This window comes from Eleutherodactylus coqui, chromosome 4, assembly GCF_035609145.1.
Source record: "Eleutherodactylus coqui strain aEleCoq1 chromosome 4, aEleCoq1.hap1, whole genome shotgun sequence".
Lineage (NCBI taxonomy): Eukaryota > Metazoa > Chordata > Amphibia > Anura > Eleutherodactylidae > Eleutherodactylus > Eleutherodactylus coqui.
In genome coordinates, this window is record NC_089840.1 from 197,256,246 (window position 1) to 197,270,114 (window position 13,869).

The window sequence follows — 13,869 nt, forward strand, 5'->3', positions numbered from 1 at the left end:
AGGTGAAAAGAGGCTTCGGCAGATTGCTATAACCAGGGGGCCTTCTATTCTGGGTGATCTCCCACCTTCCAATCCAAGGATTTTGATGTAAATCTCTCCTGGGCCAAATAAAAAAAATTAAGGTGAACAGTCTTTGCAGCAGAAGACATGCCATTCTCACAATGGACTGGAGCTGACCCATTAACTTCTATGAGAGTGTGTTATAGCCATGCTCTGTGACCTGTGCAGGAGGAGGGAGGAGGTGAGATGTGACCATTACCTATTATGAATGGTGGTGTTCTGTGTTATGTACACCACTCAAAAAATAAATTAATAAATAAGGGAAAAACTTTACTTAAAAGAAAACAAAAAAAAAATGCCAAAATCACACATTGGGTATTGATAAATTGACAAAAACGTGCAATTTTTCGTGCAATGTTGGAGGGAGTAAAAACATAGAATTATGGAACCAGTGATTTTCAATGGTTTCCTTCACATTTGCGATGTTTTCACTCATGCGATGTAATTTTTTTTTTTCTCTCGCATCTCCCATGTTTCCCTATGGAGCCTCCTTTCTATCGAATTGCAGAGCAATGCGTTTTAACATTAGAAAGTCCTATTGACGTTCGTGTGGCAAAATCGTGCGAGAAAATCGCCAGCGGCAGAGATGTTTTTGCAATGAAAGGCAGCGCTGGTGCTCAAAAATGATGTAAAATAGAAAAAAGATGCGTTTTTTTTCTTCGCTTCCTCCTGTTTCTCCTTATGCAGAGGAGCAGATACCAGTCCTGATGCTGAAGGTATTAGTGTATCTTAACGCCACCGGAAGCTAGGAGTTGGAAAGGAGGAACACCCCTAGCTCCCAATAGGGTCAAGAAGCAAGGGTCCTGGAAGGACTTAGGAGCTAGGGAGGCCACTTACAGCATGGGGGAGCTGAAAAGGGAGAGATGCTGCTGGAGGACTGACACCCGAGGACATCACTGACAGTGCTCCTGCCTGCTTTCGCCGCAGGGGGAGCCAACACGGGAGGCTACAGTGCGGAACTTCACCAGGGACAGGCATTCTAAGAGATTGATTCCCCTCCCATTTTTGTGTATTTTATTTTTGCCTATTTATTTTAGCGATCCTAATATGATGCCAGTAAAGGTACAAAAACACAAACCATGGCTGCAACCATTATAGTAACAAACACGTGCTACATCACTCATACACATTTAATATCTGAATAAAACTGCACAACTGCTTATGTGAACTGTATAAAAATAAAAGCTTCTTTAGTACATATTTTAATCAAAACATGTGGGCCCATACACCACATCCGGGTAAAAAGAATTTATATTAAAAATATAGTATAATTCAATGCAGAATTTGTTGCCATTTCCTTTTCATAAGAATTCAGTAAAGTTTTGAAATGTCCTTTAACCCCTTGAGCGGCACGCCCGGAAATTTTCCGGGACGAGCTCCACTGCTCATAGCCCGGAAGATTTCCGGGCTATGTATCACTATGGGAGCTGCAGAGCACAATGCCACAAGCTGTGACAGTGTGCTCTGCCTGCACAGACCCACAGAGAACAAAGCAAGGGCTTTGAAAAACCAGCAGAAGATATTGCCGATCTGCCGGCAATCTCCTGCTTTGTTTACAGGTTGCCATAGAGACCATCGGCTTGTCAGAAGCAAGCCGATGGTCTCTGTGGCAGGGAGAGCTTGGTGCTTGGCTGTCAGAGGACAGCTAGGTACTAGCTCTTATAGCAGAGATCAGAGAAAACCTCCGATCTCTGCTGTGTTAACCCTTTACATGCTGCAGTCTATGTGACTGCAGCATGTAAAAGGCTGTCACTGCAGCATGTGAAGGGCTGTCACCATCGGACCCCCGGAATGTGATCAGGGGGTCCTGATGGGTCCCTGTGGAAGTCCCCTAAAGGGACAAAAAAATAAATAAATAAAAATTAAAAAAAAAAAAGTGAAAAAATTATTTAAAAAATAAAAACACTTGTCTCCCTTTACTTTGTAAAAAATCAAAAATACAATCACACATGTGGTATCCGTGTGCGTCGTAATGACCCAGAGAAGGAAGTTAATACATTATTTAACCCCTTAATGACATGGCCCCTTTTTTTCTTTTTTCCCCATTTCTTATTTTCCTCCCCCGTTTAAAAAAATCACAACTTGTCCTGCAAAAAACAAGCCCTTATATGGCCATGTCAATGGAAAAATGAAAAAGTTATGGCTCTTGAGACGCAACTGCAAAATTAGTTGAAATTCAATGATTAGACCTTTTTAAAAAACCTGCCCTGGTGGGCACGACAGGGTGGTAGGAAACCCGCCACTCAAGGGGTTAAATATATTCTATTCATCTAAACCCCTATTTATCAAAAATAAGTAGGATCATCAACAGATGATGTATTTGATTTGGAAACTATTTGGACCTCACGGAGCAAGCAAAGCATTGAGCAGAGGAAGATTCCTTTCCCATAGAAAACAAACCCATCGATCAAAGTTCAACATAATCTATCACTAGCACTCGAAGAAATAGAACACTTCGACTGTTCATCAAGACTGGCTGAGCATGAGGCGATTCCTTTATACCCGGACATTGTCTGATGTTACTGCTATGCCGCCAATCCCAGGAAGTGTAGAGAGGTTGTTCTCTGGTCCTAAAATAGTCCAAATTTGTGGTCCTCTAGTGTCGGAAGGAGGATCTGATTGGGTCGATGCTATTTCTGAGACAAAATTTGTAGACTGCACAAATGTTCGTTACTACATTTCAGTTGAAAACTCTTTATTTTTTTTTTTTTTTTACCCCACTTACTAAACCCATCCTGTATCTCATATTTAAAGTTTTTAGTAAAGGTTTTTTGTGTTCTGACATTGTATTCCTATAAATATATTTTATGTTCTGTCTAAATGGTTTGGTTGTTTCATCATCCTGCTGATGTTACTATATTAATGCAGTTATCTTATCACATAAAAATCATAAGTCGTATACAAATGAGTCAGAGGTTTGGTTTACTTGCTTCACAGCTCTGGCTATGGAGCCCCAATCTACCCCTCCACAAACAAGATTGGTGAAAAACAAACGTTCCAACGCATTTAGTCATGCCTAGCTTTTTCTGCCATATGCAGCATTAGTGGTTTGGTACATACTGCACCAGGTAAAATGTTTAGTACACTTACTGAATGTAGCTGCCTTGAATGGGATACTGCTATTTGGCCTATAATTGCTGTATTGAGCTGACCTGAACTGAATGGATATCTAAGCTTCTGTTTGATACTTCATTATAAGAGTACCCTGATGAGCCTGCTGTAAATCATTCAAGTGAAACTCATGGGACTTTTTTTTTCACCAATCATGTGTGTAGAGGAGTAGATTAGGGTCTCTTTACAGGGTAACTCTTGTCAGGGCGGTTACTCCTTTGACGTAGGGACAATATGTGTTAGGGTATAACCAGGGTTAGTGTATTCCATAATCTGCCTTTTTAGGCCGCCTGCAGACGGGCGGGTCGGATCCGGCGGCGAGAATTCTCGCCGCGGGACCCGACCCCAGCGCCTGCAGGGAGCAGCGTGTACTCGCCCACACCCGGCGGCCCTGGCTCTTTCATGTGCCGGCTGCCTGGCAGCTGGCACATGCGCAGACCGGAGCCGGCGACCGGGTGAGTGACGTTTCTGTGCGAGGCTCTGCGAGCCCCGCACAGAAATAGTACATGGCGCGGTTTGTTTGCCGCGCGACATTTCGCGCGGCCAAACCGCGGCCCTCTGCATAGGAGTGCGTATTGTAATGCACTCCTATGCAGGCTTTCAGTGGCGGAAATCGCGCCGTGGGATTTCCGCCCGTGTGCAGGCGGCCTTACTGCGGTTAAAATACAATTATTTGACTGCTATAAGGGTTTACAAAATAAACTTCCCGTGACACTGTGGGTCTGGATTCCTTTTCAGAACTGGTTAGATCGTTTTCATTTATTGTATCTCCGTATGACTATGCAGCATGATTGGGGCAACATATTGTATATTATTTAATTGACTGTTGTTTTTATTAAGTTTTATTGCATATCTAATAATAAATTCTAAGTTTTATATATGGGCTTTCACCCAGCTCTATCTAGAGTATCTTTGCTGGTGAATTGTTGAACACTGCTGATTGTAGTCCTTTTTTTTCCTTCTGATTGCTTGACTCTTTCCAACTTCATTACTTTAGGATGAAGAGCAGGACCCCTTGTTGCACAGCTTTAGCCAGCTTAAAGACATACTGAATAATATAAAACGTGAGTATTTCACTCCATTATTGATCGGATTTTGTATTTAACCAATCATTGTCTTCTTTCTTGTAGTTAAAGAGGCTGTCCAGTTGTAAACTATTTGTGCCTTATCCTCAGGAAAGATCATCAATAGTAGATCATTAGGTGCTTGTCACCCAGGATCCCTGCCCAACAGCTGTTCACTGAGTTGGTGTAGCTGTGCATTGATTTTGGATTCATTGAAATGAATGGTAATGTGGCCTGCAATACCAAGCCTGGCCACTGCAGTAAGAACTGTTGCCAAAATCAGCTCAGTGCAGAAGTGTGCTGGCCTTTGCACATCGCACATCCTGCTTGAATGACCCCCGCAGCTATTGATGTCTTGTCCTAAGGATGGGGCATGCACAGTTTATAACCACACAACCTCTTTAACTTTACGTATTTTAGGTTTTTGTCCTGTCAAAACGACACATAACTAGAACTTTACACTTCTAATTGGTTACTTGTTCAGAAAAATAATATAGAGGAATTCATATTCTAGCTCTAGGTCATGTCTGCGACCAGAAGTGCTGATAGTATATTAACATGTGCCACATACCCTCTTAAAGCATGTGAATAACATCACTTGATCTGCACTAGAATCATATCATAGATTGGTAGAGTTGGAAGGGACCTCCATGGTCTTCGGGTCCAACCCCCCGCTCAATGCAGGATCACTAAATCATCCCAGACAGATGTCTGGTCAGCCTCTGTTTGAAAACTTCCATTGAAGGAGAACTTTCCACATCCCGTGGCAACCTGTTCCACTCATTGATCACCGTCACTGTCTAATATCTAATTTGTGTCCCGCCCCACCCCACCACCACACCCCTTTCAGTTTCATCTGATTGTTTCTAGTCTTTCCTTGTACAAATGAGATTATGGCTGATCCCTCTGCACTGTGACAGCCCTTCAGATATTTGTAGACCGCTATTAAGTCTCCCCTCGGCCTTTTCTTTTTGCAAGCTAAACATTCCCAGATCCTTTACCCGTTCCTCATATGACATGGTTTACAGAACGCTTACTGGTAGCTCTTCTCTGAACTTGCTCCAGTTTGTTGATGTCGTGACTTTTTTTTTTTGTCCAAACTGGACATTGTCAGACGTCATCTGGAATACTAAGAAAGAGTAGAGGGGGATAATTGCTTCATGTGATCTAGACTCTATGCTTCTCTTAATACATCCCTGAATTGTGTTTGCCTTTTTGGCTGCTACATCACACTGTTGACTCATGTTTAGTCTGTGATCTATTAGCATACCAAAGTGTTTTTCACATGTGCTGCTGCTTAGCTCAATTCCTCCCATCTGATCTTGTCACACCCATGTTGACCAGCTCTTGGGCCAAACCTAATAGGGCTGCTGCTTAACCAACCGCATGGTTAAAATGTATTAAATGTGCGTTTTGAAGATCTCCATAATTATTACATATAATACCCATGGACAGATGTGGAGGCAAATCTCTTTTCTTAATCCTAGACAAGAATCTATATATAAATTGTGTTGTGTAGAAGCATATAGCAACATTAGATTACGTATTGTTTTATCACAATCACAGCACTGGACTTATGCCATTACTTACACATGTCTTAAGAGGATAATACAGATTTCCAGCAGCAGGTAGGTTTAGAAAGGTCAGGGTAGTACTTGTGGAATTTGCACCTGCCATACTGCAGTGTGAAAGTATTACCTGAACTGCCAATGTGCTTTGATGATGTTGCGCAAATTTAGTTCTGTTTTACTTTGTATTTTGCAAACGAGGTCGCACGTGGTAGCAGGATATATAAACACGAAGTTTACATTTTTTTTTTAATTTTTTTTTTTGCATTGCAATATCTGAAAAGCTGCATTGAACATGTTTAAGGATTATTACAGTATCCAGTGTTCCTTTTTCCCACTTCTGATAAAATGCAAATCTGGAGAGTATTTAAGTCAGTGTGTTTTTAAAAGTGCCTCTAGAACGGAGGTTCACTGTAAAACAATACATTTGAGAGCTGCATTTATTGTAATCTAGCACTTTAGGATGCCCAGCCGTTCACGTTTAGGTCCTGTGGACCCACTAAAAGGCTATAGAATTGAAAATGCTGACCATGCTACTGTTAGAACAGCCCGCGTGTGAATGGAGCAATTCCTGCCATGTTACATAATTGCTATTTATATGTCAGCGTAGACTAATTTCTTCAAGCTGAAGATTTGTAATCTATGATTCTTGTAAACTTTATCTGAGACCAAAGGGGGTAAGTTCTCACATCATAATCTCAAACTCCTATTCATGAAATGCGGTTGAAAACTGTATCCTTATTGTTTTTTACTGTTTCTCCTTCAATGGAGAAAACCTCCCCTTATATTTCACATGTAAAAGCTGTGAAGCGTTCTCCATAGTAGCAGCCGCTAGTCTGCAAAACAGTCAGTCATAAACGTAGTTTCCCGCTTGACTTTTCTCTAGAATTGCTATAACTGATTATTACAGTTATTCATTCCAGATTTCATCAATTATAATAACGCCTTGCTGAGGTTTTTTTTTTCTTCTAGTGGTCTGCTGCTCCCTAAAGATTCCATTATATTCTATATGGATGGGATTTATGATCCTCTGATTATCCCTCTCCCACCCCCTAGCATGGTGCATATTTGATCAGGTGTAGCAAGAACAGCCACAGTCAAACTGTGCCCTTTAGAATTGTCAATATTATCCTTCTTTCTGTTTTCCCTCCTTTGGGCCTTTCGGGTTGTTTTATAATTTTGGGATTCTCTTCAGTGTCTGTAATACATTTTGTTCATTATTTAACCAAAAGCCTGCATAATGAGTACAGAGCAGCAATGTAAATGTTAGGTGTTGTTCCACTGGATTACTCGCCTGTTCCATTAGCACTCCCTATTGTGTTAACTCTTATTATTCTCCCTGTTTTGCCAATAGAATTTATAAAAAGATCAGAGGGGTTGACCAGGATTAGGAAAACGTGGCTACTTTTATTCCAAAAGCAGTGCCACGTCTTTACATGGGTTGTGTGTGGTACTGCAGCTCAGATGGATTCACTGCAATATTGTTGAGCTGCAGTACCAGACACAAGTTATGGGCAGTTGTGCTGCTGTTTTTATGCTTCTGTTCTAATCTTAAAATGGGCGGACTACTTGGCAGCGCTGCTCAGTGCACTGCAGTGGCAGCTTTCAGGTCTAACATCGGGGGAGGTAAGTGTAAGGCCTCATGTTAACGGGGAAAATCAGGCCCGCTACGGATTCTCCATGGAGAATCCGTAGCGGGTCCCTCCTGCCCTGCGGACATGAGCGCTGAAAATAAGAATTAACTCACCTCTCGCACGCTCCGGATCTTCCCTTCCTCGCGACTTCATCTTTTCTCCGTCGCGGCCGGATCTTCTTGCTTCGGCCCGGTGGATGTGCACAGCACGTCGGTTGCGTGCCGCACGCATGCGCCGGCCTGAAGAAAAAAGATCTGGCCGCGACGGAGAAAAGATGAAGCCGCGAAGAAGGGAAGATCCAGAGCAGGTGAGTATATGCTGATTTTGGTCTCCCGCGGATCCGGATGGCTTCCATAGGCTTCAATAGAAGCCCACGGGAGCCGTCGCCGCGGGACACCCGCACGAAAATGGAGCGTGGTCCAGATTTTTTCATGCTCCATTTTTTTTTTTAAAATCAATTTTATTGACCATCCGCAGGTCTTTATATACCCGCGGGTGGTCAATGCATCCCTATGGGGTGCGGATGCGCATGCGGGTGATCCGCTGTGGATCTTAAATCATATTTAGCCCGTGGACATGAGGCCTAACACTTACATCCCCATACTTGGAGGGTCACTAACTTTCAGCCTTATAATCTTAGTTTATAGCGCTAAAAGTAGGGGACAGTCTCTTTAAATCCGTTTTTGTGTATATGATGCATATTAAATCCTAATGATGATTAGATTCTGCGCATACATGTGTGTTTGAGGCAGGATCTCATAGGCTACATCTCTGTCTAGTGACGAACATTGCACTGCACTACATAAGTAGAGCAGTGTATTATGGAAGCAATCAATTTCTCACATCTTAAAGTCCCCATGTTAATTGACTTTTTACTACTTTTTTTAAGTGAAGTGTAAAGCCCATTTAAACACGACTATCCCTCAAAATTCACTTAAAAGCAATCTTTTGAGCGATAATCATTGTCTAAACAGGCGGCAATCATGCACGGTTCGTTCATCGTTGACTTTTAGCAAGCTAAGGGTGCCTTCACACGAATGTATATCGGCTCGGTTTTCACGCCGAGCCGATATACGTTGTCCTCATGTGCAGAGGGGGGAGGCTGGAAGAGCCCAGGAGCAGGAACTGAGCTCCCGCCCCCTCTCTGCCTCCTCTCCACCCCTCTGCACTATTTGCAATGAGAGGAGGCGGAACGGGGCGGGGCTAAGTTCCGTGAATTAGCCCCGCCCCCGTTCCGCCTCTCCCCATTGCAAATAGTGCAGAGGGGTGGAGAGGAGGCAGAGAGGGGGCGGGAGCTGAGTTTCTGCTCCTGGGCTCTTCCAGCCTCCCCCCCCCTGCAGATGAGGACGACGTATATCGGCTCGGCGTGAAAACCGAGCCGATATACGTTCGTGTGAGCGCACCCTAAAAGTCAATGATGAGCCTTATCAACGCCGCATGTTGAGTTCTCAGCGGGATACCAGCTGATGGCATTCTTTCAGCTGGTATCCCGCACAGAGCTCTTAGCGATGGCTCTGAGAACAAAGCAGCTCCTGCTGTTCTCGGCGCTATCAGCTCAGCGGGATACCACCCGACAGCTCAGAGAACAAAGCAGCTGTTTGCATATACAAAGCAGCTGCTGTTCTCGGAATGGTCATTGGTGTCCCGCTCCACTTGCATTTAACTCTTAAGTAGCTAATTAGCTACTTAAATGTTTATGCAAAGATGATGGCTCACAACTGTCACTCACACTGAGCGATCATCTTTCAGTGTAAATGGGCCTTAAAACTTGCACATTTTATCATATAAAGCTTTTTTTTTTTAAAGGTGGAGATTAATTAAGCACAAGACCTTTTATAAGGCTGCATTGGTGGAGATATAAAAGTTGTGGTTCTTGGAATGCAACATTGCTAAAGCAAGGACAAATTTGTACTGAGTGGTCACACAGTTGTGTAATTATACAATAACTGTCAAAAGTGCAAATCAATTTATTATGTGAAGCCATGTTTTTATGCAGAAAAATATCTCTAAAGGGTCTATCTTGTAATCTGCTGTCCAGTTCCTGTTGTCACGTGAAATCTGTCTCTACCAACAATGATATGGCGATTTGATTACAGAAAGTGTGTGTGTGTGTGTGTGTGTGTGTGTGTATATGTATGTGTGTGTGTGTGTGTGTGTGTGTGTGTGTATATGTATGTGTGTGTGTGTGTGTGTGTGTGTGTGTGTGTGTGTGTGTGTGTGTATATGTATGTGTGTGTGTGTGTGTGTGTGTGTGTGTGTGTGTGTGTGTTTGCTTGCCACTGTTTTCATGCTGCTCATAGAAGCCTTTGAATAGGGTAAGGCGGAACTGCTGGTGGAAGACAAGGATAGAGAGACACACAGAGACATGACTGCTGCTTTTAGTAAGCATTTTATCTGTCCCTGGTGCTGGATTGACATCCACACTGTTCGGTACTCCTGTATTATTTTCTCCATGCTGCTGTTTGGAGTGTGTGTAACATAGTGATAGGAGAGCAGGATCTCACCACCTCTATATGTGCTGTGTGTGGGGGACAACATAGCTAGTCTCCCCCCTCTAACTATGTAGAGAACCTGATGCATGTCTGCTTCTTTCTCCATTACACATGGCTCTAGAGCAGCAAACTGACTTGAGAAAAATCAAGTTGTGTAGTCACTGGTGAAAATGCACTGACTATAATGGGGTCTGCCTCTTTACCACCCAGCTGCCCGGCATTTGGATGGGAGAAAAAGCGCTGCATGCAGTGCTTTTTCTTCCTATATTCTCAGATGAATCTGCTACTGAACCTTTGACCGGAGGTTACAGCGCAGATGTGAAACCACACTTATACTTAGGCCTGCAACTTTCTGTGTGCATATAGATTGGCATCAGTGACTATGGGACTTGGTGCAGCAACCCCAGATAATGATCCGGCCTGACACTTGGGAGCAGAGGGGTTTGTTTTTTGGGATGGCAAAAATGGAATTTGATTATTAGAAAATAAATGACCAGGTTGTATTTGGATAGGAAAAGAGAAAACGAGGGAGCAGGTTTGTCAGAATCCATCCTTTAAGATGATCGGATAGAATAACATGTTGAAAAAATGTATTAATCCTTCCCAAACAGAAATGTATAATTTTGAGTGTGACCTAGAGTGTTGGTCAGGCTACAAGTTTATCATGTGTTTTTAGATCCTTTTTGAACTAGGACAGGCTTCACTGAATTGTGTATGTAATTAAAGTACATTGTGCATTCGCATCCAGTCTTCTCTGGTCATTCATGTGAAAAGCGACATCTCGGCATCTTGAATTCCCGTATCTTGGCAAACGGTGTTATGGTAAACGACATAGTTGACTGTCATCACTGAAAGTGACAGCTGTTTTCTGACTGTTACCAGTAATATCAGTAACAGTCATTTGAGATGGATGACATGAAGTACAAATAGCAGGTAAGTTTTAAATGTAGTTCTGGTTCGTTGAGTAGGGAATCCTTCTTTACGGTTGGCGGTATAAAGATAACTTCAACATTAATTCCTGTAGTTCCAAAATGTCCTAAACATAGCTTTGAAATCAGTGGTTTTTAATGTACTGTATGCATACACAAGAGCCTTTGCATTCTTTAATAGTAGCCAATTCTGCACAATATAGGCAAAAATATAATTTGCTGGAGTTCTTATACCAAATGTAATATTTAAGTGAACCCAAGTGATCGCTTAACAGTAGGTGGCGAAGCTGTGCATGCTCAGAGCTGCTTCTCCGGTCACTTAATAGAGGATTATCACTATAGCTAATAATAGTCAGCTGATTTAGCTTGCAGTATTGATTTGTATAACACTATGTAGGAGAAGGTACGAGTGTTAATAGACAAGTTTTAGTCTTCTAATTATTAAAGCGTTTTTTATAAATAGTTTTTTCTCAAGTGTCTTCACGAATGAAAAAAATGTCACACGAGATGCAGGGGAATAAAACGAACCTTCAGCTAAGTATTGCGTGCCTGACACAGAAGGAAGTGCGGAACCGGTTAAAATCGATAAATCGCGGGGCCCAGATGGAATACACCCAAGGGATCTAGGGGAACTAAGTGACGTGATGGCTAGGCTACTATTTCTTATATTTATGGACACTATTGAGGCCAGGGTTGTACCACTGGATTGGTGCACTGCCAATGTGACAACAGTATAACCCCTCATCAGCACGGGCTCATGAGGAGTCGATCATGTCAGACCAATCTGATCAGCTTCTATGATGAAGTAAGTTCTAGACTACATCTGGGAGAGTCTATTGATCTCGTATATCTGGATTTCTGTAAAGCATTTGACACTGTGCCGCACAATAGGCGGATATATAAAATAAGACAGTTCGGACTGGGCGAAAATGTGTGTAACCCTATATGTCCCTAAAAATCAAAACGCAGCAAAAAGAATTTTGGCAGCTGAAGGAAAAAAATCGGGTAGTTAAACCAGCACATGAGTAAAATCTCTAAAAAGGGTTTGGTCCTTAAGGGGTTAAGCTCTCCATGACTTCCTCTTACATTTTGTGTGTGGGAACAGGGAACAAATATTATAATGTAAACGACGATCATCATAATTGTACTTTTTAACTATGTCCAGTGGCAGATGTTTTCATTTTGTCCTATGTTCACTTGAGCACGATTATAGTCCTCACTACTTTAGCACTGCTATATAATGTGATTCTCTGGCAATAACCCATTGGTGAGCACTAGAGATGAGCGAGCATCGCTCTTCTCGAGTAACTACATACTCGTCTGAGCAGATTTGGGGGGGGGGGGGGGGGAAAGATATCTAAACCTTTTGATCCTTTGTTGGGTGCAATTGTGCCATCTAAGAGGGAGTGTCTAATTGTGGGGTCCAATGGAATTCTTTGGACCCGGAGGCCTAAAAATGGCCTCAGTGTCAGCCATTGACAATGGTTTTTATTAGGGCTTGTCAGAGACAGGGTTTAATAGACTTGTAGAGTATATAGCAACACTGTATGTCAATACTTCAATCTGTTAATTGGGAAACTAAAGTAAGTTCTAGCCCCCGAAAGAAGACTAAAGGAAAAATCCCTCACCTTTATCACCCCCCCTTTTTTTTTAAAGGAAAAAAAACCCACAGAATTTGTATTGACATGTTTATAACGACACTAATAAAAACTATTATTTAACTATTAAAACTTGCATGGTACATTTTGCAGATCTTACCTCCCAAAAAATGGAGTAAAAAGTGATTGAATAGTCTTATTAGCAAGAAAATGATGCCATTGAAAAAATGACATTGTCCCGCAAAAAAGTCCATAAACAGAAAAATAAAAAGGTATGGGTCTTTGAATGCGAAATCCGAAAACAAAAAGTGTTTCTAGCCTGGAAGAGTAGTAAAACAGAGAAAACCTATGGAAATTTGATGATAGTCAGACCCACAGAATTTAATTAAACAAATCATTTCTGCTTCATGGTGAATACTGAAAAAAAACCCTGGAAACTATGGCAGAGTAACAGCTTTTTTTTTTCTTTTTAATATCTCGCTTTAAAAAAAAAAATTGAATTTAAAAGTGATCAAAATGTCATATGTTTCCAAAAAATGGTATTGATAAAAACTACAGCTGATCTTGCAAAAAGAGCAAGCTCTGGAACAGCTCCCCTGACGGAAAAATAAATTATAGCTCAAACAATGCAACAATGTGAGTGTACTTTTAAACTTGCTGTATTCCAATAGTGTAAAAAAAACCTACAAAAACGTTATCGCTATAAGGGCACATGCCGACGGACATTTTCTTGAGCATTTTCTCATCACAGCCCATTCGCTTTATCGGCAGAGACCACGTACGGGTGCGATTGGCACTGCACATGCCTGAGATTCTGATGTCACAGACATGCGCAGTGTGACTTTTTTTTTTTTTTTTGCAAACTCCCCTGCTCTGTGTAGATTGGGCCTCCGTATTGAAGTGCTGCCCCTTTGTAATGCCTGCGAACGGGCAACATTTCTTACACAGCCCTTGCATTGCCTCCATTCACTGTGTGTTAAGCAGGAGAATACGAATGCGTAATACACGGTGACGATGCACCCTTGTAAATGAGCTCTAACAGAGACACCCCCCCCCCCCCCCCTTAAAAAAAAATAAAAAAATCATAGATATTTGTGCTGCAAAAGAAAAGAAAAGCATGCTCTTACGTAACTGGCTAAAAAATAAGAAATTTTTTTTGGGGTCATTAGGGCCTAAAATGGGTGTGTCATTAAGGGGTTAAATGACTGGACTTCTATTTTATGCTGTTTTGCACACTATGTAAAAATCTGTTAAAATTGTGGGGGATATCTTTTTCTGTACGTCTCAGGAGTCCCTAGAATATAACTATAGAATTAGGCTGTTTGGTCCCTCTGACAGTAACTTAAAAATGCATTATATTAGTAAATATTGGTATCTGATTGTGCAAATAGTCCAACATGGGCTTCCTTCTAA

General features: G+C 41.9%; 1 protein-coding gene across 5 annotated transcripts in view; it reads left to right on the forward strand.

Annotated features, from left to right (window-relative positions):
- The window catches only part of GBF1 (golgi brefeldin A resistant guanine nucleotide exchange factor 1), a 149,830-nt gene that overhangs the window by 10,563 nt on the left and 125,398 nt on the right, over positions 1-13,869 (forward strand). For all 5 annotated transcript variants that reach the window (XM_066600528.1, XM_066600530.1, XM_066600529.1 and 2 more), the window contains exon 3: positions 4,169-4,235. In XM_066600528.1, the coding sequence (XP_066456625.1) occupies positions 4,169-4,235 (67 nt within the window). The remainder of the gene's footprint in view (positions 1-4,168; positions 4,236-13,869) is intronic.